General features: G+C 46.6%; 7 protein-coding genes across 7 annotated transcripts; 3 read left to right on the top strand and 4 right to left on the bottom strand.

Annotated features, from left to right (window-relative positions):
- Window positions 1-341: 341 nt before the first annotated feature.
- On the bottom strand, window positions 342-1288 carry N7529_004035 (glutathione S-transferase; the record flags this gene model as incomplete). Its single annotated transcript, XM_057239562.1, has 2 exons — window positions 342-578; window positions 647-1288. 2 exons carry the CDS (start codon window positions 1286-1288, stop codon window positions 342-344), a joined length of 879 nt encoding a protein of 292 aa, XP_057098857.1.
- A 1038-nt stretch (window positions 1289-2326) lies between these two features.
- Window positions 2327-3427, top strand: N7529_004034 (DUF3632 domain-containing protein; the record flags this gene model as incomplete). The annotated part of the gene is made up of 1 exon (XM_057239561.1): window positions 2327-3427. One exon carries the CDS (start codon window positions 2327-2329, stop codon window positions 3425-3427), a length of 1101 nt encoding a protein of 366 aa, XP_057098856.1.
- A 632-nt stretch (window positions 3428-4059) lies between these two features.
- On the bottom strand, window positions 4060-4468 carry N7529_004033 (uncharacterized protein; the record flags this gene model as incomplete). Its single annotated transcript, XM_057239560.1, has 3 exons — window positions 4060-4134; window positions 4196-4282; window positions 4343-4468. 3 exons carry the CDS (start codon window positions 4466-4468, stop codon window positions 4060-4062), a joined length of 288 nt encoding a protein of 95 aa, XP_057098855.1.
- Window positions 4469-7359: 2891 nt separating this feature from the next.
- N7529_004032 (F-box and WD domain protein) lies at window positions 7360-9932 on the bottom strand (the record flags this gene model as incomplete). Its single annotated transcript, XM_057239559.1, has 2 exons — window positions 7360-9611; window positions 9716-9932. 2 exons carry the CDS (start codon window positions 9930-9932, stop codon window positions 7360-7362), a joined length of 2469 nt encoding a protein of 822 aa, XP_057098854.1.
- A 1753-nt stretch (window positions 9933-11685) lies between these two features.
- On the top strand, window positions 11686-14624 carry N7529_004031 (Rho family guanine nucleotide exchange factor CDC24; the record flags this gene model as incomplete). The annotated part of the gene is made up of 4 exons (XM_057239558.1): window positions 11686-12660; window positions 12717-12965; window positions 13025-13211; window positions 13270-14624. 4 exons carry the CDS (start codon window positions 11686-11688, stop codon window positions 14622-14624), a joined length of 2766 nt encoding a protein of 921 aa, XP_057098853.1.
- A 1058-nt stretch (window positions 14625-15682) lies between these two features.
- On the top strand, window positions 15683-17286 carry N7529_004030 (pyridoxal phosphate-dependent aminotransferase; the record flags this gene model as incomplete). The annotated part of the gene is made up of 5 exons (XM_057239557.1): window positions 15683-15767; window positions 15825-16087; window positions 16144-16299; window positions 16352-16637; window positions 16685-17286. 5 exons carry the CDS (start codon window positions 15683-15685, stop codon window positions 17284-17286), a joined length of 1392 nt encoding a protein of 463 aa, XP_057098852.1.
- Window positions 17287-24171: 6885 nt separating this feature from the next.
- N7529_004029 (putative C2H2 finger domain protein) lies at window positions 24172-24681 on the bottom strand (the record flags this gene model as incomplete). The annotated part of the gene is made up of 1 exon (XM_057239556.1): window positions 24172-24681. One exon carries the CDS (start codon window positions 24679-24681, stop codon window positions 24172-24174), a length of 510 nt encoding a protein of 169 aa, XP_057098851.1.
- Between the last annotated feature and the right edge of the window lie 1535 nt (window positions 24682-26216).

The raw sequence follows: 26216 nt of genomic DNA, 5'->3' as shown, positions 1-26216 counted from the left end.
TTCTCTTATCTTTACTTGAACAAAACCCTTGTGGAGCCTGACTCTTGATATCCTAATGTACATCCAACCATGCTAACCTATCGTGACACTAGGTATGGCCTCTTTTACTGAGGTCTGTACGTAATTGTCTTTATTAATATCAGATTACCGAGACCAAAGTAGACCCTTCAGATGTACTATTATGTTCGTAATGATAGGTATCTTAAGTTCCATGGAGATTCAAAAATTTGAGCCCTTTGAACACATCCAATTATTCCGTCGATATATCTCGTGGATGACGTTCTCCCTTGCCTGATGATAAAACCAAGCACCGACCACATTGAAGGCCTTCAATGCTGTACTTACTGCCCACCAGCAGACGCCGAGAAAACCCAGTCCTTGGAAAACAGACTATACTGCACATCAGACTTATCCCGGAAGATATCATCATAATGCTCAATACAAGTCTCAGGGTCCTCAGCCTGACGGAAGTACTTGTCAGACAAAGTCTTGAATACAGGATCATTCCACATTTTCGCCATCCAATCCAAAGCGTCAGGCCCAGCACCCTCTAGCGAAAGGCCATACGAACGGAACCGCTATAGACCCATTAGCAATCACATCGTCAACTTCCAGGCACACCTTCCATCAAGGAAAATCAACGTACCCAAAGAACCGGCCAAAAGAACGCATCAGCAATACTGAACCCGCCAAACAAAAAGCCCTCATCAGCCTCCCCGAGCACAGCAAAACGCTCCTTTGTCGCCTTGCGCGCAGAATCCCAAATCTGGAACATTCGCACAAGCTCAGCAGCTGCGCCGTCAGGGATCGGGATATTGCCGGTATATTTGGCAAGGAAATTCGTGTAGAAGTTGTTCCGGAGCACAGGGAACCCGGAATGCATTTGGGCCGCGGTGGTGCGGGCCAGAGCACGCAGCTGGCGATCTTTCGGCCAGAGAGCGAGCGTGGGGTTTGACTCAGCGAGGAACTCGCAGATCGCGAGAGAATCGCCTATGGTTGCTGAGAGGGAGTGGCATTGCAGGACAGGGACGAGACCTGTTGGCGAGATGGCTTTTATCTGGGATTGTAAGTTGTTGAATCTATTTGGATGTGTGAATGGACTTAGTACTTCGGAAATATTGACGAATTGATGGGTGTACGGGATCTGGAAGTACTCCAGGACTGCTTCCACGCGCGATGTCCAGCCTGATTTAGGGCTTAGTGGGGGTTCTGTCTTGAAGTTGGGTTTCTGGTGCTTACTGGAATAGCGAGTGTATAGGCCAATTAAGTGGTAGTCTGGGCTGGTCATTTTGGATTCTGGATATGTGAATTGGGTAAATTGAGGAGAATTGAGTGTCTCTGACAGGTCGAGGCCGGGAGTCATAGATATAATATAGTTCCTGATGAGTCACTATATTTGTATCTGTTGGACCTCGGTATGTTTCGTATTCGGTCCCACCTTCCACTTTGAAGATGACCTTGTATAAAGAATCAAAATTATATCCACATATATCTACGGAGTATAGCATCTGGGGAGATGAGGAATTGACGGAAATAACCTTAGTCGATTTGATCCACACATGTGTGTCTGTTAGAACTGCAAAATGTGGATGTATGAAGTAAAAGGGAGGAAGAAAAAGAAATTCGTTAGACACGATGAAAGAGGAATAAATGAAGTCTCACAATAGAATTCTGAGGTCAGTCGTCATCAAGGTCACTCCTTCTACCCAAGCAGCAAGTTTCTGCGTCATGTCTTCCATCTCCTTTCTCCTTTCCCGCTGTATGATTTCTTTACGAAGAACAGCAATCCAATGGCGGTGACACGCAAGATCAGATCTGCGATATCTGTACGGGCTGATCACGTCGAGCTTTCGATACAGCTCAAAGCCGGGCAGAGCTTCAGACATATGTTTGAGATTGCGTCGGGATTTCTCGAGTTTGATGGGGAGAGCACAATCGACCTCACGAGGTGTAACAAAAGTATGCCAAGTTGAACTGATCACATCCAAGTTACCATGTTGTACTTTTATGTTTCAGTGGCTGCAGGATGGGCGGGTGGCAAGAAACAAAGAAAGCAACGCCCGAACAGCGCATACATGTGCCTAAGGATTCAGGTACCGACTACTCCGTAGAATTGTCAGCCTTTCAGAACCCTGTCTGACCAGAAACATAATCTTTACACTGTTGCCTAGGAGTTTCCCTGAGAGACTTCCCCATTGACCCTTCTCCGCGAGTTAAAACCCCCGTGGGGTTCTACAGGGTTGGCCCTTCCCTTCATCTTCATCTTTATCTTCTTGATCAATACTGCAACCGAACCAATCCATCAATCAACACCCTCGATCTCACAATGTATGACCTCCGTGATTCGCTGCTCAGCCCCTCGCCGCGAGGCACCTCTCACCTCACCATATTGGAATCTTTTCGGATAAACCAAGAGGACATTCGTCAGTGTATCGCCCGGGGAGAATCCAAAGAGATTCGAGACGTGGCCTTCGGTAACCGAACTTGGGTCATCAACTCCCGATACTGCGAAAACGGAGATGGTGCGGATTCCCTCGAAGAGTACGTTCATTCCATGTGGTATATGTACTACCAGCTCGGCCGGAATATCTCGCACGAAGCGCCCGACCACGAGGGTATTGTCCTCGACATCGTCCGAATTCAAGGAATGGGACCGTTGACTCGGCCCGTACGAGGAAATTACGGCCTTGATATCGCACGAACTGCCGAAGGCATACTATGGAATGATCTACCCTTTCTGGCCACCGACATGACCGCCTTCTGGAACAGCGACTTCCCGACGATGTCGGGTGAACACCGACTCAACTTTGCGACTTTCCTAGCTAGGCTAGCATCGACTCGTGTCGGTAAGGACAGAGTATGCCAGATTGCCCTCATTCTATTCCGCAATCTGTTCGAGGAGAGACAGGAACTGCGCACCGGGGAGGTCTCAGACGAGGAAGATCCGAAACGACGCATGCATCAGCTTGAAATCTTTCAGTTGTTGCCAGCTGCTATGGCCTGGGTCCTTCATGCAGGCTACAATATTGCTTTACTCTCAGAGGTTTATTGGAACGATTGCCCTAGCAACATCAGCAAGGGTGGCGAGAAGTTCATCAAGTCAAACTTTGGGCAGCGATCACCCTTTGGATTCTCGCCCTGGAGATATATGTACTGGCTTAAACGACTCCATGAGATCCAAGAGGAGGCTGAACAGGCCGAGGAGAGACGTTTAGAAGAGTACGCCTCCGTCGCCATTGATTATATGGTCGGCAAGGTCAAGGAACGAAACTCCGAAATTTTAAGGGCATACCAGAACGGTGGAGATGCCTTGCATGAGGACAAACATTTGATTTGCCTGAAGAATCTTCTGGACAGTGAAGCTTCAGAGCATGAAGCCACAGGGAATGAAGCTACTGAAGATGACTCGAAGCATGGCGCAAAATAAGTTAGACACGAAGGCAGGATCCAAAAACATGTCACTCAGATCCCTCTCCTCCTTTACTAGCCTGTCTTACACTTTAGTTTCAAGGTCAATATTACTTTTTTCACTCAATGCAGCCCTTCGCATGTCTGCTATATCTTGTAAATGTGCATATAAGATCACACCACGTGCATGATCCAGACGAAATACATATTTTCTGGAGTTCTGGCAATTACAAAGTTGTGTACAACCCATTTTGTTCAAACTGTCAGAGAAAGTCCTTCGAGTCAGATTCGTCAGAAAATGGTAGCTACCTAGGTATTCACTAGAGCGTCAGGCTAATAGCATAAATCCACGCTAAATAGATGACTAGGACAATCTCTGGCTGTAAAGAGATGCTCAAGTATTATATGTTCAATGATCAATTTGTTGATAAGCAAAAGCACTTGCTAGATAGAGACTTAACGAGCGTGGTCGTAACAAAAATCGAAGAAAAGCGAGATATTGGGAATACACATCACATATGTATTCACCCAACATACATTCAGTATTCCTTATTCCTAGCCCTTTTTGATACGAATCTTAGGCATTGAGCATCCCGCGGCATCTCACACTCAGGCAAGAAGATTGGCCAGGACCAGTCGATTTAGATTGCTTTAAAGGTGGCGGAAGTCACACTTGACCTTTCTGTTGTAGGAGTCATATGTGCATTTATTTCCATCCTGCTCGCACTAAAAATATGATTTTCGTGGTTAGCTGAGGTCAATTTATCCAAAGATAGAGAGGATGTACCCTGGTGTTGGCGGCGCTAGGGCACTTGACAAAGTGTGTCTTCCTATCAGCTTGGTATTTACAATTGTTGTCCTCTTTGTAACACTTCTGGAGTTGTTCCAACTATTCAGTTTCGCTTCCATGCGGCATATATTTTATAGAACTTACTCCTGTGTACTCAATGCTGGGAGAATCCTCGGCCCTAACCCCGAGGCTGTCTGGCTCGGCATCAATGGGACTAGCAACCGCTCTCATGGCAGTGAACAAAAAAAGGGCAATCTTGGTGATCTGCATGGTGAAGGGCTTAGGGCGTTGGCCGAGACGATTGGAAAGATGGATCGAATAATCACAGACGGAATTGGTCTCGATGAGCTTGAGATGTTGTGAATTGGGGCATCGAGGAGCTGCCTTATATAGAATTCATCCTGGTCCCTATAGAAGAGGCAATGAACATGATTATCGATTCCGATGCAGTCATCATCGTGTTGAGCTGCTCAATAATAGTATTGATTTCCGTGGCCGTAGTCAAGGACATACTGCTTGTTGATTGGTATAAGCCTCCAGGCGAAACATTCGACCCATTGATAATTGTATCACATCGGGGAGTGATAGCACGGGCAGAAGAGTCTGAGCGGCAGATCGGCCAATCAATATTTTCTAAGATGCTTAATTTTTGAATCATACATGAAAGCAAGAGTTAGTAGCCTTGCATTTTCAGTTCTGCTGACATGAGGAATGGTTTCCAGATCCGAGACATGAGTGAATTAGGACTGTAGAGTACAATATTGCCATATGGTACGGAGTAAAGGTGACATATGATCATTAGCTCAGGAGACAATGGTACCTTCGGAGCGGAGCATCGACCCCGCGCTGCAGGGCAGCCTTGGAGTACGGCGAGGTTTGACGAGCCCCAGGGCTAGGCACTCCAGGGCTAGGCACTGATATGATGTGCGGAGTAACCCTATAAGCTTTAAGGCACAATTATGCGGTGGAACGTCGTAGACATAGTGAAACGACGCGTAATCAAGCATGAAGCAATCCCCACTAGCATGCGTTTCCCACTTCCTAGTCCACGTTGATTGAGGGAACAGAAATACTCAAAATATCGGATGTGGCTCGAATGGGCAAAAGCACAGAGTCAATATACCTACACTGTTATGTGGCTGCATCATCGGGGCACGCCGAAAAGTCAGACCTCCTCCTGAAACTAACGAGAACCGAATCTCCGAGAATGCTTGATCCTCAGGTCTAGCACCACTCTCAGCGAATCGGGCTATATTGTATTGATAGTGATACTATATTCCTTCCTGAAAATCTTCGCATGGTGTATCACATGCAACCTTTCCTCCCGTCCTATAACCACTGCTTCTTTCGGAGGTTCCGATGCTCACAGCCTAGAACCTTATCCCAAGGTTATGCCCGAACGGGTTGTGCTCGAAAGACATGGATGGAAGCTATATGGCTGCAGCTTCTTGCTTGTTGCTACCCTTGTCACTCTACTCGGCTCGATCATCTCCCCTCTCCAGTCGATCCTTGTCAAGTCTGAGACTGTGAAAGCCCCAACGGAAGGAACTCACCAACTTCGAATCACGTCGAGGTTGTCTGGTCTTCATGACATATTTTAAGCCCAATTGTCCAATGGATACCACACTGGGCCCAAGCAACAATATGCACGGAGAAATCTGTTGCCAAGGTGAAATAAATTCGACTTTCCAAGTGTCGCTCAAGGTGCGATGGTAGCAACTACTATGTCAGTTACAGCAAAAACAACACCATCGATAAATATTATCAAAATTTGACCTGGTATTTGGAGATGTGTATGCCGGGAAACACCAGTGCATAACTTGGAGTAAGACCTTCAGCAAACCAAAGCTCTCTGAGGAGCTTTTCATGCTACGGCGAGAACTATACCACCCTTGCAGACGGGTATCACTACCATATCACATTAGATATCACTGCGGGGTACTTCGAATCTCCTAACTACATGAACAATGGTGTGGTAGACCCTCTGGGGACAAGAGATCCAAGCCAATAATATCGTGACCATTATGAAACTTGCGAGTGGCAATCTTGGGATACCGCATTTGCTTCCACGTATGATAAAGCCAGTATTCGACGTCATGAGTCCAGCTCGGCAACTACAGATTCATCTGAAGTCGCATTCCAGGAAGCTAATAGATCTCCTGAATGCTGCGAATAAGGTAAATGACGACATAGTTTGGAACGCAGGCTTCATTTCCACCGTTACTGGAGCAAATCTGCAGTCACTAGGGATTCTAGCAAGAACAGGGCACCCCGATGCACAACATGCCTCTTGTAATTGAAAAACTGTGAGATATAGAAGAGATTTCGATACTTTGCTTGTTCAAATAATACTTTATGTAAAGCTTTCCAGGAGTTCTGGGCTTCTAATTGTAGGCTCTTATGTCTATATATGCCTCACAATTCAAGAGCTGTACATAGGGGGTATACGTGAAACCCCCTAATGCCTAATGCCTAATGCCTATTGCCTGTTGCAAATGAGAGGCCCGCCGTTATAAGCAAAATGTCATGACCTCGAGGCGTGTCTAGTGAGAGGCCACTTCCGGGTGTTGAGAACGTTTTAAGCTTCCTGAATACAAAACAGCATTGCTGTAGAGAGCGTTCAAAGGTGAAAAAAAGCCTTGATACTCAATGCGAAATCCATGGTATGTTTTGATTTTTCTAAGAAACTCGTCAAGTGATTATTGGAAGCAAATTAATGCGACGCTAGGAATAATGCTATGGATAGGATAGACAAGTAGCCTCACCGACGCCATGCAAGGTAAAATAAAAAGGCGAAGGCAACTCGCAAACCGAAAAAAAAGGATAAAAAGTCAATCGCCGGCGTGACTTTGTACGTAGTTCGCACGAGAGATAAGTCATTAGATCAAAGAAGAAAGAAAAAAAGAAGAAGAAGAAGAAAAACAGCCAATGCATCGTAGTATGCACCGGATGTAGAGTTGAGGGGATGGCAGATGCATATGAGTGGTGTGAAAAGCCAAGGAGGCATCTGAAGCATAATGCAATAGCACGAATGCAATTAAAAAAATAGTCAATTGAGGACCGATCATTTCACCAGGGTATCCACAGTTCGCGCCCAGCGCGGACCATCTGAGAGATTCATTGAAAAGAGAAACAATTAATAGGAATAGAGCATGTCAAGATCACAGTCTCTGGAAGAACGGGCATGCCTCGATGATTTCTTCATCATCGTTGGCAAAGTCCCATCCCACAATGCGCGGGTCTACACTGGCACAGATGATCTTCCTTGAGTCAAACTGGAGTTTGAAGACCCTTGCAGTGGTCTGGGGCATCAGAGGCGGTCTGCGTGGATGGATGTGGTGGTGGTGGTGATGGGCAGGGTTTGGTGGTTGAGCGTTGGGGACCGCAACAGGCACTGCTGGGACCTGGTTGTTTTGATTGGCAAGTCCAGCTTGCGCGGCGGCATTGGCATTGGCGGTTTGGCCACCAACCTGGGTTCCAGGGAGTGTCATCAAAACTTGTGCTGCTTGCAATTGCTGAGCTTGGGCGGCGACGGTGGTCCGCGCCACTTGACTGAGGTTCGCGCGAGCGGCATTGGCGACTGCATCGTGTTGCTTCAACTGGTGGGCCGGTGTCCATCTGCCTTCGCGGTCCTTGTGCCATATCAGGATTGACTCGTCATAAGACCCTGACACAATGCGGGCCCAGTTGCTGCCTCCACCACCAGGAGGGATCTTGGCTCCCAGTGCAGAGATGTCGCGAGGATCACGCGACCCAGCAGTGTTTGTTTCATAGCCATTGCGTCTTTGCTCCTGGTGACCCAGGTCCACAGCTTGTCCTGCCTCTTGGGCAGCGTAAAAGTCATTTTCCACTGCCTGTGTTTCTTGACGGAGAGTCTCCTCGGCACCTGGAGGATCGCCGAACCCGGCTTGAAGGGTGCGAACAAGGTTGCTGTGGCCTCGCAGGCATGCGACCTCGGCGCCGGAGATGTGGTCATAAATGCGAACGGTGTTATCATTGCTGCCACTGATGATTCTGCGGCTGTCGAATTCGACGCAGGCAATGCCCTTCTCGTGGCCCATCAATGTCTTACTGCAAGCACCAGTACGGATATTCCAGACTTTGATCATGCGATCCCCAGACGCAGTCACAATATCATCACCGTGTATTTGCATCGCATTCACGGCGGCACCATGTCCTTCTATAGTCATAAGCAGCGTATAAGGCTTTAGGGCCTTAATTTGGTCATTGGCAATGCCAGCTTCGATCATGTTGGGTGCAACATCCTTGATATCAATGATATAGGAAGGATATGTGGCTCCAGCTCCGCGGCAGATGTTTGGATAATGCTTGCTGTTTGGTAGGAGATCCCGGCGGTTCCACACCTTGACAGTTCGGTCTTTGGAGCAGGTTACAAGGTACCGGTGATCAAATTTGAGGTTGAGCACGGAGTCAGCGTGCGCTCTGGTGATTTGGTGGAGCATCTCTCCGGTGGAAAATTTCCATATGATGACGGTCCTGTCACTGCTTCCAGAGATGATGATATCTTCCTCGGGACGAGGGTCAAACTGAAGGCAGAGAACCGACTTCACATGTCCCACTAGTGGTGGGTGCCACAATCGCTTTGTGTCTAGATTCCAGACTCGCACAGTCCTGTCTCGACTCCCGCTCACCAGCCACCTCCCTTCAAATTGAATCGCATAGACACACTCTCGGTGAGCCTCGTCTGGGTAGGATGGGTCCGGTAGCTGGAAATTGGTGTATCGGCCATGGTGCCAGTTTGCTTCTAGCCGTCTGCGCTGCTTGTAAAGGTGGGTAAAGTTGACTTTGGCACTGCCGTTGGGAGATCGTAGGAGAAGAGATGATCGTAGAGGTGGGTAGAGTGGTGGAAAGACTTGAGGAAGAGGATTTGGCAATGGCAATTTTGGATTAATGGCAAGCGACTCTGTAGCGCGATCATCATCATCGGTCATAAGGTGATCACCTTCGTCGTCGGCTTCAGGCGCGGGCCCAAATACAGTGGGTCCTTGGTCTTCGGCGGTTCGTGAATCAAGCCAGGTCGGGGGTACACGCTTTTTGTGCTTGGGCTCTTCGAGGTCCGGTTCAGAGTGTCGTAGGCGGGACTTGCGCGTCTGGGGTGAGATGGCCTCGAAATGTTCCTGCTCATACGCACGAATCGCAGGCACATCCATTCGCCAGCCTTCAGATATATAAAGAAACTTCCACAGGCCCGAGTCTAGAATCCGGTCACGCCATGAGCGAGATGCGAGCGAAGCATTCAGGAGCATTCGAGGTTCGAGGTAGGAAAATATCTCCCATGTAATCTCAGGTGGAAGCTTGATCACCGGATCCATGTGAAGAATAGGGTTCAGTCGCTCAACCACTGCGGCAATGCTCGAGGTTCGGAGGGATCGGAGAATACTGTATGCGAGCTCTGGAAGGCGGAGTCAGAAGGGTAACATAAAGCAATAACCAGAAGCGCAGCGCAATGCCCAAACTGAGGCAATCAACATGCAACAAGAAAAGCGGATATCTTACCAGCTCTGCCAGCTTCGCTCTGGGCAAGCACCCAATTTGGAAGCGTCATGACATTGTCCGATCCTAGCTCCTTATCTGCCTGGCTTCTGGTCTCGTCAGAGTAACCTTCATCTAGTTTGAACGAGGGTGACAGGGAAGACACGGGGAATTCGGAGACGGTGGTCTGGAGTCGCAGGGTTTGAGGGATTGGAGCATCGGGCATGGACTCTCCCTCCATTGATGCGGATTTTCAGAGGGGTCTTCGCCGGGAGGAGTCGCCGAAATCAACAGCGCCGCGCGATATCTGCAAAATCCAGGCTGCACAGTGGGTTAAAAAAAAAGGTATAGATCAAAGTCGTGTTTCTTTGTGTGAACGGAAAAAGGATAGGCAAAGGGCAAGGAGGATGGAGAAGTTGAGAGGATCTCGGACTGTACGTCACGGTCACATTAAGATCCACCAACCCGATAGATCGTAATATCGCAAAACCAGAGTTACAACATTACTATATCAAAACAGCACTTCTAAAACTTGAATTTTGATATTGAGTACATCCAACACTCCACGTATTATACTCGAATTACTAATAAACATTCAAAATTACGTAGGCGCGCGGAATGTTTTGCCCCTGCGAGTCACGTGGTTCAAGTTATAGCATACTCGTCGTGTGTTATTAACTCCGTATATAGATCGCATTTCGTACATATGTAGTTTTATATGGGCTTTGATGTGAATGGGATACATTGTAAACCTCGGTATTCAGATAGCAGTAATCAATGTTTATTCCCAATGGTAATGATGTTGATTATTATATGTATTAAATGTGTATATAGTAGCAAACCGTTGGTAAACGTACATGTACTTACATGTTCTCTATAGTAACTGGTGGACTAAATGGGTACCTACATACGTAGGAAAATACATCCAGATGCCTCGGACCTCTAGATTGTTGAATTCATCCATCATCTCATCTAAGATTCCCCTCAATCTACCCTGCATAGTTAGGGGGCCCATGGCTATGGTTTAGGCGCACTCTATATCTGTTAAGGCTTAAACCCCCCATAAGTATATAGTTTGATTAATTTCCTTGATTTTAAGTATTAAGATTTTGTGCAATTTTCAAATCAAAGATCAATAGATCACAAATTACATGTAACAGATCAGAATAGAACAATATAAAAATACATTCAAAGACCAAAAGCCCCCAAGTAATCAAAAATGCCCCTCTCCACATCCCACCGCCCGACGGAACACACGCTAAACCCCTTGAAGAGGCAATTAGGCGGACACCTTATAATTTAGGTGTTTATTTGAACACACTCCTTCGGCTCACCCGCTCTCCTTTCCTCCTTCATCAGCAGAAAGCGTTCATCTGTTGCCTCGTTTTGTTTCTTTGATCTCATCAGCTCTTCGGGGCCTTGTTTTTCAGTTTCATATTTCCTTGCCGTGCAACTTCGTTTTTCCCTCCTCCGTGAGACATTACCTTGAGTCCAAGTGACTGGCGGTATTTCGCAAGGTGTTCCTCCGAACTTACTTTCACTGAGTTGGCTCGCTTGCCCGGCTGCAGCGACCACTTGAATACTCGAATTCCCAAGCCCCATCGATTGGGGTCGGCTGCAGGTCGGAATATATTCCTCGAGCCCCTCTGCTCTCAGGCGAACGGTGTCTATCTCATACTTGATATCCCGCCCTGTTGCTTGGAGACATATCTATAAACATATATTCACTATCTGTTGGCATTATTCCTAGGGATTTGCCCACGAATACGCAATCCCAACTCTTGCGACTGGCTCTAATTACTTGTCTCGGATTTCGAAACTTTGTTAAACTTGCGACGTGCAGATTACACCCACCCGGGGAATCCATGATCGTCATCTCCCCTCTCCGGACGCTCGTCGATACCTCCGAACCCAACCCTTTCGGGTCTGCTGTGCAGATTTTAAATTGAGCCTGGCTGGTCTATCTCATCTACATTTGACCGAAGAATTTGGATATGATTGACTCCGCAACGATGAGCGGCGCTCCGGTAGCCGAGGACAACATTATCAATCGGCGCGGTGGAGAGTCGATCTATCAAAGTTGTGTCAATTTGAGGCGGAGACTGTCCGAGGTCCCAAACTTTGAGCCATACCTGCGAGAAATGGACGAAGATGATGCGTTAAGAGGGAACACAGATCCGGTGTCTTCTTTGTGGAATTGTCTCCGGAACGGATACCCGCTGTTGAGCATTTATAATGCATCTGGTCCCGAGGACAAATTGGAAATTGATCCTGGCAAGGTGACGGAGGCGAAGCGTCCTAAGGCGGCAACCTTCAAGTTCCTGCAGGCCTGCCTACAGGATCTGGCATTTCCTCAGCAAGACTGCTTCCTGATCACTGACCTGTATGGCGAGAGCACAACAGGGTTCATCAAGGTAATCAAAATGGTCAATCGGGTGGTGGATATCCTTGAGATGCAAGGCCAATTGAAGGAATCCGAAGTTGCAGAGACACCCACAGGGACAAAGGCCCACGTGAAGCTTACCAAGCGAGAGCATATTCTGAAGGAACTTTTGGAGACGGAGCGTGACTATGTTCATCACCTGCAAAATCTTCAAGCGCTCAAGAAGGAACTGGAGGAGACAGGTGCTTTGACAGGCGACGCGAGTCATCAGATTTTCCTCAATTTGAACAATCTGCTGGACTTCGCTCAACGATTCTTGATTCGCATGGAACAACACTATGCCCTCCCCGAAGAAATGCAGAACTGGGGTCAGCTATTCTTCTCGCACGAAGATGCCTTCCGGCAGTACGAACCTTTCATCGCCAACCAGATGCGTTGTGATGAAGTTTGTATGCAGGAATGGGACAAAATTGCGAGTGCGCCTCGCCATGTGGACCTACAACAGATGGTTGCGCAGCCAAAAACACTGAACGGGTTCTTCGTGAAACCTTTCCAGCGCTTGACTCGATACCCGCTGATGCTCTCGGTAAGAATTCTTACGGACAATGCATTGTAGATCGACGAACTGATGGCCATTCATAGGAGCTACGCAAGCAATTAGAAGACGAGCAACTCCAGACTGATATCACTCATGCAATTGACTGTATTCAGGTTGTGCTGGACTATGCAAATGAAGCCATCCACAAAGAGCATTTGGCCGCCGCGGTGGTTGATCTTTCCGAACGCGTGGATGACTGGAAGGCATTGAAAATGGATACCTTTGGAACTCTCCTCCGGTTTGGCACATTCCAAGTTGTGAAGGGAGACAGTGGAAAGGATAGTGAAAGAGAGGTATGCCTTTCCATTTTTTTTTTGCCTTTGTGAGGACATTTCGCTGACGTTGTCCTTAGTATCATATTTACCTGTTCGAGCGAATTCTTCTCTGTTGCAAAGATATCAATCCCAACAAGCAAAAGACAAAACTTATGATGCAGAAAGACAAGTCATCTTTGAACGCGAAAGGAAAGGCTCGTCTTCAATTGAAGGGCAGGATTTACATGGCCAATGTCACAGAGATCGTCTGCCTTCAAAAGCCTGGTGAGCATTTTCATCTCATGGTATTGAGAATCAAACATATTCTAATGTCTACCTACAGGTCTCTATCGTATTCAAATCTTCTGGAAGGGAGATCCGGGAGTGGTCGATAATTTCATCATTCGTTATGTAAACGAAGATGCCATGCGCAATTGGTACAAGGACATCGATACTCAGCGCCAAATCCAGGTAGAGCGACGCACTTTGCGCAATACTGGTACATCTGACAGCGAATTTACATACATGGAGGGCATGGCTAACATGCCTAACCCCTACCAACAAGAGTATGATACCGAGGACCCCAGCAAGGATCCGTACCGTTCCGAATTCCCCATGAGTCGGAATGCGTCCAGCACCAGCCTCAGGACTCGATCTGCCACAGGTGGTAGTACTAACTCTTTCCCTAACCCCAACGGTCGACCGCGCTACGCAGGCACTGACTCAACGCTCTCGGTGCACACTCAATTCTCTGGAAACGGAAATATGTCACCCAGTGATCGAAACGCAAACTCCTACTTTTCCCCTGCAGAGACTCCATCTACGCGGTCGAGTTCTCAATCTGGATTTTCCTTTAGCCGCCAGAATACCCATTCTACAGGCGCATCAACAGTCTGGAACGAGGAGTCATCAAATCGATACACGGCACCAGCATTGTCTCGTGTGGCATCGCGAGAAGGCTCAACCTCTGGGGGATATTTCCCGCCCCCAGCTAACGGACGAGCCGCTCAGCGTCCGTCTTTGCCGCCGCTCTCGGCCTCTCAGTCGGCTCACTCTGCGCATGTCACGGCTCGGATGCGATCGGCCAGTAGCCCCGACATTCACCATCACAATAACAATCCCCCGGAGTCACGTCGTTACATGGGAGTGCACACGATGCAAACCGTTGATAATGTCCCCGTGCCACCAATTCCCGCGCACATGGCCAACATGAAAGCGCCTATCAGCCGTAGCCAGAACGGTTCGCCCATCAGCCAACTTCCCCTTCGCACCCAGCCAACACTCCACACCACGCATTTCAACGAGCCGGAATATAATGAAACTCGCAACTCTGGACAACTCTCCGATCATGCAACATCACCCCTGACCCAAGAGCCAGAGGGGGACCAATACATGCCCACTCAACTCAAGGCTAAGGTGAATTTTGAGGACAACTACGTCACCCTGGTGATTGCGACCAACATCCTGTTCCGTTCGTTGACGGACCGCGTGGATGCCAAGCTAGCTCGGTTCACCGATCGATCCATCGGAAACAAAACCGTTCGCTTGCGCTACCGTGATGAAGATGGTGATTTCGTGACGATTGATAGTGACGAGGCAGTCCAGCTCGCCTTTCTGGAGTGGAGGGAGCAACATCGCGATATGCTTGCCAAGGGATTGGTGGGAGAGATCCAACTCTACTGTCAAGTTGTTGACTAGATCATTGTCATTTCTTTTTGCGCTTCTTGAATTAATACCCAACTTACTCCCTGCGACCATTCCATCGATCCCCAACGATCTGCATCACCTGTGATACTCGCCCTCCTATCCCCGTCCCTAACTGGATTGGCTTGAGACTGTTGAGCAGCCGTTCTCGGGGGAGATACTTCTTTCTATCTCCCTTTTTTCTTTGTGACTTTCAGCGAGCTACATGGCAAGCAGTGAGTCGAATTGTGGCGTCTCGGCGCGAGCATCTGCATAATGATTTGTTTACGGCATGAATGAGATATGGCGACGTGAAGGGAATTTCCCTGCATACTTGAATTTGCGTTTCCATTTGCTGGAAGTTATCTTTCTTTTCTTCTTCTGACTGATCTATCAGTATCCTCACTATCCACGAACGTATGAAGCACTTTGATATGATGTACATGCATATTTGATGTAATTTTTTGGTTATACACAAGACTTTTAACTCCGTATCCACTTCGGGATGCCGTTTCGGGTTTCTCCAGATGTCGGATTGCCGATATGTTGGTAGGTGTCTCACGGTAACCCTATTTAGCTATTTAGCTATCTATTTGTAGCTACATACATAGAGCTAAGTTGTAGATCTACTAAACTCGGTTCTACGTTTATCAACTTTAGAATCAGTCGGTGAACTCGGCGGAGTTGATAGCTTCAATAGTTTCAAATAAGGGGCAAAAGATCCAAAAATAAATAAACACCTCATATATCTCAACTATGATGATCAGTTGCGGTATTAATGTTGTTCCAAATCAAGCATCTTATGGAGAGTTGGAGAATTGGTTTGGCGCGTAAACTGAAGTCGGTGATTTCGTCGAATCGTTGTACGGGATTTTGTTGGCCAGGCGTCATTCCTTTTTTTCTTACTCCGTATAAAAATCAGAGAAAAAGACAGTGGACACGAAGAATTAAAACTTGGCTTTTTGCCCCTCTTTCACATTTTCTTCTTTTTTTTTTCTCTCGTTTTTGTATATAAACCCTTTGGACTTTCTATACGGTCATTTTACAAGCCATAAATAAATCGGAAGCCAAGAATGTCGTTCTCCGGCCGCCGCCTAAGTCTCCTGCGCCCATCTGATAATCGCCGCTTTTCGGCCGCAAAGGACCTATCCACCAACGGTGCGTGCATATATTACGTTGCATGCGATAACAACATTGTATCCTAACCATAACTAGAGCTTCACTCTGAGACCCATCGGCAATTCCGAGCTGCCCACGAAGGCCATCGTCCCCACGCCGGTCTTGACGCCTCTCGTGCTTCCACTGGTGTCGTCTGGTGCACAGAGCGAGCCAGCGAACATGGCTATGCCGAAGATCCCTCCGGTTGGGCCAACCTAGGCCAGGGTGCCCCCGAGGCCGACGATGAGATCGAGGGAAGCTTCCCCGTCCGACGTCAATCCCCATCACCTCCGCCGCTCGAGAGTATGGCCCGACCGCCGGTATCAAGCCCTTGCGTGCTGCCGTCGCTCGTCTATATAACGACCACTACCGTCAGGGCAAGGAGAGCCAATACACCTGGGAGAATGTCTGCATTGTGCCCGGTGGCCGCGCGGGTCTGATCCGTATTGCTGCCATTTTGGGTAACTCATACCTGTCTTTCCCCATCCCCGACTACTCCGCGTACTCGGAGATGCTGAGTCTGTTCAAAAACGTGAGTGTGATGAGCTTAAAGATGGTTTGCATCCGAACTGACCTAATCCCAGATTGCTCCTATCCCCATGCCTCTCTCCGCAGATGACCACTACCACATCCACCCCGATAAGATCGCAGAGGAAATCGCCCGTGGCACCCAGGTCCTGTTGACCTCCAACCCTCGTAACCCCACGGGCCACTTCGTGCCGCCAGAGGAGCTCGCCGAGATCCAAGATCTCTGCCGTGACCGCGCAACCCTCATCTTGGATGAATTCTACGGCGGATACAACTACACAACCGACTGCGATGGAACAACAATCAGTGGTGCGGCGAACGTCGTCGATGTCGACAAGGATGGTATGACACGCCCCAAATTCTCAATTTACAATTGCTCACTGAACTAGATGTCCTGCTCATCGACGGTATGACCAAGCGATTCCGTCTACCAGGCTGGCGTATCGCGTGGGTCGTCGGACCCAAGGAATTCGTCAACGCCCTCGGTTCCGCGGGCTCATACCTCGACGGCGGTGCCAACGTTCCCTTCCAAGAAGCCGCGATTCCCATGCTCGACCCAAAGCTGGTTCACACGGAGATGGCGGCGTTGCAAAAGCACTTCATCGAGAAGCGCGACTACGTCCTGAAGCGTTTGCACGAGATTGGATTCCGCGTGCAGGACGTCCCCCAGGCGACCTTCTACGTCTGGCTGGATTTGACTTCGCTCGACCCCCCTCTGCCTCCCCAGGCTAACATCTCTGATGGACTGAACTTCTTCAATGCCCTCTTGACTGAGAAGGTCATTGTTGTGCCGGGTATCTTCTTCGACCTGAACCCGGCTAAGCGTCGTGATCTGTTCGACAGCCCTTGCCACCACTTTGTGCGTCTGAGCTACGGGCCCAAGATGGATGTTCTGAAGATGGGTCTTGATGGTATTGAGCGTGTTATTAACCGTGCGCGTGAGCTCGGCGTATCGAAGTGGGAGGATGAGGTTGCTGTCGCAGACGATTAGACGTGGGCTTTGATTGGCATCTAAGCAACCGATCGAGAGTTAGATTGAGCTGTGAGTCAGCTCCTTTTTTAGAACGTAGCGTGCGTGCCTTATAAGAACATATTTTGGATTGCCATATTGGTACTTGTCTAGATGTGTAGAAGCAGGAGCTGAGCAACAACATTCTTGAGGAGACGTTTAGATCTGTGGAGTCCGAGGCCTTCGTTGCATATGTACCTGCATAAGACATTGCGATTTATTAGATTTTGATACTGTATTCAACAGTCGAGGACCAGACATCCGCTGGAAGCCCAATATCTGATTGACCTCTATCAACACTCGACCTAACTACCTTAGTACTCTCTACTGTGCATATGTTCTTTGTTGCTGCTGTTCAGCCTATCTATCTGACATTGCTCAAATCCCCGACTTTGTCCCGCACAGAGCTCTTGAGACTAAACTCTGGTCGGTTCCCACTGCCGCTATCAACCTGCCTGAAGCAGTATCCCGAGCAATGTCATAGCTAGACCTAGAGAGGGACTTGTTACATTATAGTAGCACCAAAGGCTTATAAACGCAGCCGTTACCGATTGCAAGTTCCAAGTATACAAGCGTATAAAAATACAGATCAAAATACATATTGAAAATACAGTAATTTGCAAGTATACCAGATTTCGTCTAAACTTTCCCAAACAGGAATAGTATTATCTGGGGAGCCTGGGGCATCCCACGTTCAATATCAGATGGGATGGATTATCATTAGAGAGACTTTGATTGGTACATGTTCTTTCCAATTCAATCTCTTGTCCAACCGTAACGTGTACTACTACCTTATACGATCGCCTCTACAATGTTATACGTTGCACAACTCAGGGGCCGCGTCTCATTAGCGCCAAGTGGATAAACTCGTAAAGACCGATGCTAACTACAGAATGTACACACACAGCCTCGCTCTAATATGCCGATCGAAAGAAACCCCCAAGTTCTAGACCTGACAGTTCGACGGTGGCCAGTCTGAAATGGCCAGCCTAGAGTGGGGGTACACGCCTGATATGCCTACAATAGTGTACTAATTAGCTAGATCTTCGTAACACCGCATGGCCCCAATGTATACTCCGTATACAATGTATGTACAACAAATCAAAGTTTCCCGAGTCACGGAATAAGTTGACTAAGTTGACTATCTTGACCGATCGACCATGTGAGCTAGACAATCAAGGTTTCCCTTCACTATTCCAATCTCCACCTCCTCGGCTGTCGATTGGCGACGGTAATTTTGAATGCAATCTTCGATGTATTGTTGAAACGTACGTACTACAATTTGAGATTGAGTATTTTAATTTTCACTGTTTTTTTTAGACCATCTTTTTCAACCATTTCTGTTCGGCCCAAACCGCAACAACATAATATCATGGAGAACCAGTGTCACTTAACTTGTCGATCGCTCGTATCGAAGTTGCCTTTAGGGGGTTTGGATATGGGATATCACTTTTCTTTTTGCTCTCTGCAGCAGATTTTCTTTCGCCAATATCAATAACCCTTCCAAGGTTTAGGGAGAACCTTGGAAAGACTCAGTGCAAAGGCCATAGAATGATCTGAGTGCGCTCTGCCCCATTCCACAAAGCTTGTTTCTTTGCTAGGATGTCTCTCGGGGAGATCGAGCTAGGCTGAAAGAAGAAATTGGTCTAGGAGAGATTTCATCTCTCTGAAGGGTACGGCGTATTAAATTAAAACTTGGACATTCGGTGTAAATCGGCGTATGATCCACTTGTAGGTTCTACCCGCTTTAAACCATTCCGAATGTAGATTATGCAGGTCTTGTCAGAATCGTATCGAATCTTCTTTTGACAGGTTACATTGTTTCCACTTTATTTTCTTCTAGATCTAAGTGGACATTGTTCCTATAATGTGGTTTCATTAACTATAAACAGTACAGTAGCTTTGATATTGGTAAAACCTCCCCAATAACAGAGAATGAATATTTCCAACTACCGGGTTCTCAAAGTGGACCTGCGGGAAGACTAGTTAGCGTACTCCGCAATATATAATACGGTATAGTCTACATCTATATAATAGTGTACATTATATACAGGTTATACAACAATACAATACTTACTACTCCGTACGGAGTATACATACCGTACAAGTTATATAATATACGATGAGGCTTCCCGTCGCGCACCCACCAGTCTCTGCGCTGTGTACCCCGAAGCTCCCGAATGGCCCAAGCTCCTTCGGGTTGTGGGAATCAAAGCTTGGGATTGGTGACTTTTGTTTGAGAATGACATCTGCCTCAAGTTTGAGATAAATGAGGTATATAACTACAACGATTGTAGGGTGTTTCTCTACTTTGTGCCTAATATATTACTGTATACATATGTACATACGCAGTCATGATTTGTAGCCGATCATTTGACAGATCACTAATTACTTCTTCACCTTTACTTTTTGATCATGACAAAAAAGCAACAAATTCCGGACACTTTCCCGCTAGCTTGCGGTCGCAGTTCGGTACCACATGTCGTGTGACAGATATAACTAACTAATTACTGTAAATACGAAGCGGTCATGAACATGAAGAAAAGCCAAGCAACAGTGACTTAGCCCTTCTCGAACTGTATACCTTTTTGGGCGACATTTAATTCAGAGACAATGTAATGTCTATCATATGGAGACCTGGTCCCATAAAAAAGCACCGAATTCATCAATAACAATAACTAACACAACAGTTCTCCATCCCGCGCCAACGGTAAGCGATAGATTTCGGCGCCTACCAATTAGTGCCCATTAGTTATTGTTAGTGATTTTTAGTGAATCTTTAGCGATCAAATTCTTAACTCCGATACGACACTACCCTCACCTCTGTCGTCATCTCTCACCTTCTTTCTCTCTCCAGGGCTTCCTGTTTCAGAAAATTCCCTCGTCATTTCTCCATTACGTAGAAAATCACCTGCACGTACCTAGGTACGAAGTAGTCAACACTATAATTTCATATTCGTACAAGGGAGATCCCTGATAAATCATCCAACGCATCCATTCGCACTAGTTGGATATGTATCTCCTGTTTCCCGATTTGACCACTCACATAATAGGGGATCTATTCTGCGGCTCCAATTATTCCCTGTTTTCCCCTTGGATCGCCGTTGGAAATATCCCCACATAGACTCGCTTGGAGAAAGCCGTAGGGATCTCGGATGGAACTCATAGCCTGACGGTGAGTGATTGGCCGATCTGACCTTCGAGCGGAAACACTTGCCTGCGCGTATCATGTAGCTCTCTCTCTCTTTGTCTATCTAGGTATTCATGGCTTATCTCGTTATTTTTGACATCACAGGAACTCGCGGCAGATTCGAAAATAGCTGCATGCGTGTACTGTCTCGTATTTGTGTACAATATTCCAAGGTTGCATATACGCTGAAATTCTTTATAGTTACCTGTGGGTACGCACCACATGTTCTAAACGGCCAAGAACAGCCACGCGACTTGAAAAATACTTGGCTTGGGGGCCAAAAAAGTCAACCTCGGTCGCTATATTTTCCAGATCCTCCGAGATCGTGAAATTTCTCTTTAATTTAAAAATAAATTTATACACTTTATGCGTATATAATATAAACTGTAAACATGACGATCGCTGAGCCATTAACCGATTAGCAAGGTTTCATTTCGTTTTCGTCTTTCGCTTTTGACTCCATATCATTTTCATGTTGCATATGAGCGGTAGAAATCAAAACATTTGCTCCAATCAGACATCCGTACGAGCGATTCGTAATTTGGTCTCATTTCCATCCTGACCCCAATGATACATTAGCGTTCCTGAGATGCCTGGAGATCGTCCAAATGGAGCAGCCTGGCAAGCAGCTAGATCCCTTGGTATCGAGCTGCATGCACCACATATACAATATTGTAACTATATGGTTGTTGTTGTAGTTGCCTCGAAACTCTATGGCGGAAAAAGTGAGCCATTTGAGTCAGGATCATCACAGGCGTCCATTTGTCTTTACCGAATGAACTATATATCGATGTCTAGGCGGCTGATTTGAAGGGGGCGGGCCACTGTCACAGGCGCCACTTTATGATTTGCCGGAGGGATTGGAGGAATTCAGGAACTTGTCAGCCACCATTCACAGTGGCTGTTACTAACCATCATAGGTAGTGGTAGTAGTAGTAGTGGTCGGAATGTCCGATGGCGGTCAAGATCGTAAAGCTCGAAGCGAGATGAGCAGATAAAGCGAAATGAATTCACAAGGATCCATATCGAGAGGTATCAACTGGTTCTAAAATATACTCAAGCCGCATAACGCTTAAGACTGTGACTTGCATGCGGGGAGCTTTCTCAGCCCCGGCCCCCTTATAGGGACGTTTTATGAAGCACTCGTGGGTCACAACTGTAAAGAGACCTATCCTTGGGGCCGACCAAACATATTCGCTCAAGGTAGCCATTTTTATCTATCCACTCACGTAGGGCGCAGGTACTGCGTATGTAGTCTAGCCAAGCTTCCCAGTACACTAGGAGAATAGCAACACCGACAACCCGGGTCTTCCGAGTCCAGTTATCCTCCGGTGCTTTCTATTTTTTGCAGGGGATTAGATTGTGTTTAGATTATGTTGTATTGAATAGGTTTTGGAATCCTTGAGGCAGCGGGATCTACCGGCCCCTCTCCATTATTTCATCCGCACTCACCGGGTCGAACTCTCCACTCTGGGCAGTTACCCCTGTATGGATCTGCGTCGTCCACGAAAGCTAGTCCGTTGCTCGGCAGGACCAAGCCGCAAGTCCGGAGACTCCGCGTTAAGCCGCAGGTACTACTCTCAACATTTATTTTTTGGGAGTGAAATGGTTGAGCGGCGAAAGCAAAACCATCGTCAATCGCTTCTCGCCTCTGCAGTAATAATAGGCCAGATAACAAAAATTTCACTGGAACACCTAGTGAACGGATATATTCTCCGTTCGCACTTGGTTGACAGCCTAAAGAAACCTTCTAAAAAAAAATCTAAAAAACCGGTTATCGGCTGCATGATTTAGTAGAATGAAACTCGATATCATTAAGCCAGTAACAAGTCTGCACTCAACGGGCGTATCCCCTCCTACTTCTGTTTTATTTAGTCAAATTTAATTTGTGTCGAGTGTATGATTGAAAGGTCATTCATAGTTTATCGCCCCTAGTTACTCGCTCTCTTCTTACTGGTTGAGACAGTCAATGCGAAATTATTCAACAGGTACCTAATCTATCCCCCGTCTACATAATGTACGCAAACCTACACACCTTCGTAGATGGCGCAGGAGTGTCTCAAAAGGTGGGTTAGAACGTCCCCTGACTGGATCAGAAAAACCCTAGAACGAATAAAAAAATCTTCCAGTTTGCCACAAGCCTTTTGAAGAGACATGTACATGTACACTGAGTGTCCACTCGGAGTAGAGTTACTTCAGTTGTCTGATTTGCTACTAGTGGCGATGTGTTTTGGCCAGAGTGCAACATTCCTGCTACTGTCGATCAACGGTTACTCAATATGCAGCAAAGGAACCTAGTCCATATTGATAAACTAACCTGGTAGAGATCCTGACTGGGATTAAAGCAACCAGGATTGTTCTAGGTACATGTTAGGCATGTGTGTTTTTCCTAGGGAAATGGAATGAAATTGCTGTTGCATCGGCAAGTCGGGAAGACAAGGCGAGAACCTTGCTCTAATTATTACAACTATGAACAATGTTGACACTAGTCAATTGCCCAGGATATACAGAGTAGTTGCTGACTCTTGGAAAGTGACTAGCTCAAGAAAGACTGTTCTCGACCAAACGATTTTTATTTTATTAAATATCCATTTTTTAAAAACAAAACCCCACGCAAGTCATGATTTGTGATTTTAAGTTCTATACTGAATTATTTTACAAAACCTCAAGTCCCATTCCACAGGATAAGCGAAAACGAGCGCGCGAATAAATCGCCCGCGTATCTTTGTTAGCGAGACAAGGGTCGCGCTCCTCTATCCCTTAGCCCTTAGCTTTCGGCGAGCCTTAGAAGGGCCGAAGCCAAAATGGGGCCACCGCGCGTAAAAATGGGAGGCGAAAAAAAGCAACTAAAATCAAAGGGGAAAGAGAGAGAGCAAGTACAAAATATGGGAAATTAATAAGTGACAAACAAAAAAAGCCACGAGTCATGCACGCCATGCATTTTTCGGATCGCGCACCAATCTGGGCATGTTAGTGTATTCCACATATTCAATGGACTAGCTAAACTTGGATAAGAAGGAGAGTGATGGGAAACCTTGAAACGAGTGTAGACACGAGAAATATGCTTGCTAATCATGTCAGACTGCCTAGGTGTCAGATGAGATAATGTAAATAGCACACTGGGTATTTTGTTCTCAGGCTAGGTTCTAGCATGGGCCAATGAGAGAAGAGTTTCCATCGCAGTAATATTCCTTGAAAACAGATAGTAGCAAAGAAAGATGGCTTGTGCTGATATTTCGTATCATCATGGGCATTATCGGAATGATGACCATCCACTCGCTTGGTGAAGGGAAAAAAAAGTAACTTTCTTTGGGAATCTGAAATCTGAAGGGTGAAAATAGACGACCAATCCACGCTGCTGGGAATATAAAAACGAATAAAAGGGAGAAACAATAAGAAAGAAACAACATCCCATGTCAAGTATATCAAGACATCGCAAATAATGAAAACACCTTTGCCTCTCTTTAAAATGACAATATATAGAAGCGTAACATTAGAACATGGCAAGGGGGAATCCATAATGAAAGCGCCCAACAAGCTAAAACAGAAAGGAGTGAATATAAAACCCCAGAGGAAAAACATGCGAATTTCTGACTTGCGATTAAACGCAAACAGTCGAAGGTAGCAAATCGTAACGGGCATTAAACACATTGTAGAGATCTTTCATGCAAAGTCTCTTAGCCTACTCCCAGAAAGCCCCAGTCAGTCCCCTCCGCTTGATTCAACATCCGGGGGCCTGGGGGTTTGTACGCATAGTTTGGATGGTATGAAACCATCATTGGCTGCTCAGGGGGCATCTGCTGCTGTTGTTGCTGCTGCGGCTGCTGCTGCGGCTGACCTTGGAAAGCCGGTTGATCATACGTTGCTGGGACGTAGTTTGTGCGGGGGTTCTGGTCGTAACGCTGTTGTTGCTGCTGTTGCATCATTTGCATGTATTGCTGTTGTTGCTGCTGCTGCTGCTGCTGCTGCTGGTGATGTTGCTGCTGTTGCTGATGCGGGTGAGGGTGGTGTTGTGGGTGTTGCGCGTGTGTCATATGTATCGGAGAGGTGACCGGCACCGGTACATTCTGGGGCAGGATCGTAGGCGCAGCTTCGTGGCCTGGTATGGAGCCCATCGGCACACTTTGTGGTGAATAATACTCATGGTTGGGTGTTGCCGATTGTGGATAATATGCATGTTGGGCCATAATATACTGCTCATTCGGTATTGAAACTGAAATCGGCGTTTGGTGGTAGGAGTGCTCTGAGGTCGCGTCTTCCGAGGATACTCGGGTCTGGCTTCCCGGTGGGTGAGAGCGGTGTTGATGTTTCGTGAGGGTAGTCTTGCGACAGAAGCTGCGTTTTCAACAAAATGATTAGACGATTTCCCCACCGCCCGAGCATCTCATTGCTTACCTTCGTTCGCAAGTTGGTTCGTGACATATATAAGGTCGCTTGCCGGTGTGGATTCGGCGATGGCGGGCCAAACTCGAGGACTTTAGAAGGTATTTTGATTAGTGGGCTGCACATATTATTTCAAAGTTCTTTTTTTTTCTTCAAAGGTGCTTACATCTGAGAAAGCCTTGAGGCAGTCTTCTTGATCACAGACGTGGGGCTTTTCCCCCGTGTGGGTTCTTGCATGTACGGTCAAAGCACTGCGTTGAATGAAGCTCTTGGTGCAGTCTCCGAAATTACAGTGATAGGGTCGCTCATTGGTGTGTATGCGAAAATGACGACAAAGATCTGACTTGCGATTGAAGGACTAATACCAGGTCAGAGAGCGATCGACGGTGCCAAAAGAGCTCAAGGCTTTCAGTACTTACCTTCCCACAAGTCTCCCACGAACAGTTGAAGTCGCGTCCACTACCAGGTGCCATTATTGCGATGTGAATAAGTCAAGAGTAGAATTGGAGAGGAAGAGAAGAAGAGGGGGCGAAAGGATGTAAGCGCATGGGCAATAATAAGGTGTAATAAGACTGGGATGCGAAATTAAATGCTAGCCTGGATGCCGGGATGTTTCCCAGTGCATAATAATATCGAGAGAGAAGAGGAAGAGAGGGGAAAGACACGATGATATACGATAAAGATAAACCAGAAGAGGGGGAGCCTCAAGAGTAATTAATTATTAGAAAATGAAAAATAACGGCGCGGATGGGACCGTAGTGAACATATTATATTATATTATTTTTTATTTTTTATTATTTTTTATAATTTCTTTTATTTGAAATTATTGTTAATTTAGATACATATACGGAGTACATATATAGATATAGTTATATATAACTATATATCATGGAATTATATTATTATACGTACACGCATATATTATTTTTGGTTTTGGAGGTACCAGGTACTACGATCCATGTATTTATTACATACATACATATGTACATATGTATATGTAGTATTGGGAGGGTCCATATTTAGAATTGGGAAATTTACATACTTCGATAATAACCCTGAAATAACACTTTCCATTGCCCACGCTATAGATATTAACATTCACATTTTTGTTCGGAATTTGAGTCAATTACGAATGTGCTACCTCGGAAGTTGGACCATGTAAATTATTTTTAGACCTATTCTAGGCATTGTAGCTTCCAAGTCCTTCAATGTGAAATTGCGATGGCCAAATGGAAAATGAACCCCCACATTACCACGTTTACTTATACCAGCTTTTGAACCGTACTCAAATATACTCAAATATACTAATAACATATAATCGTACCATCGTACCGACTCG

The sequence above is a fragment of the Penicillium soppii genome, assembly GCF_028829465.1.
Source record: "Penicillium soppii strain IBT 18220 chromosome Unknown utg000004l, whole genome shotgun sequence".
In the NCBI taxonomy this organism is placed as follows: Eukaryota; Fungi; Ascomycota; class Eurotiomycetes; order Eurotiales; family Aspergillaceae; genus Penicillium; species Penicillium soppii.
The sequence above is the reverse complement of the archived record's forward strand: the minus strand, read 5'-3'. Positions and strand labels throughout refer to the sequence as shown.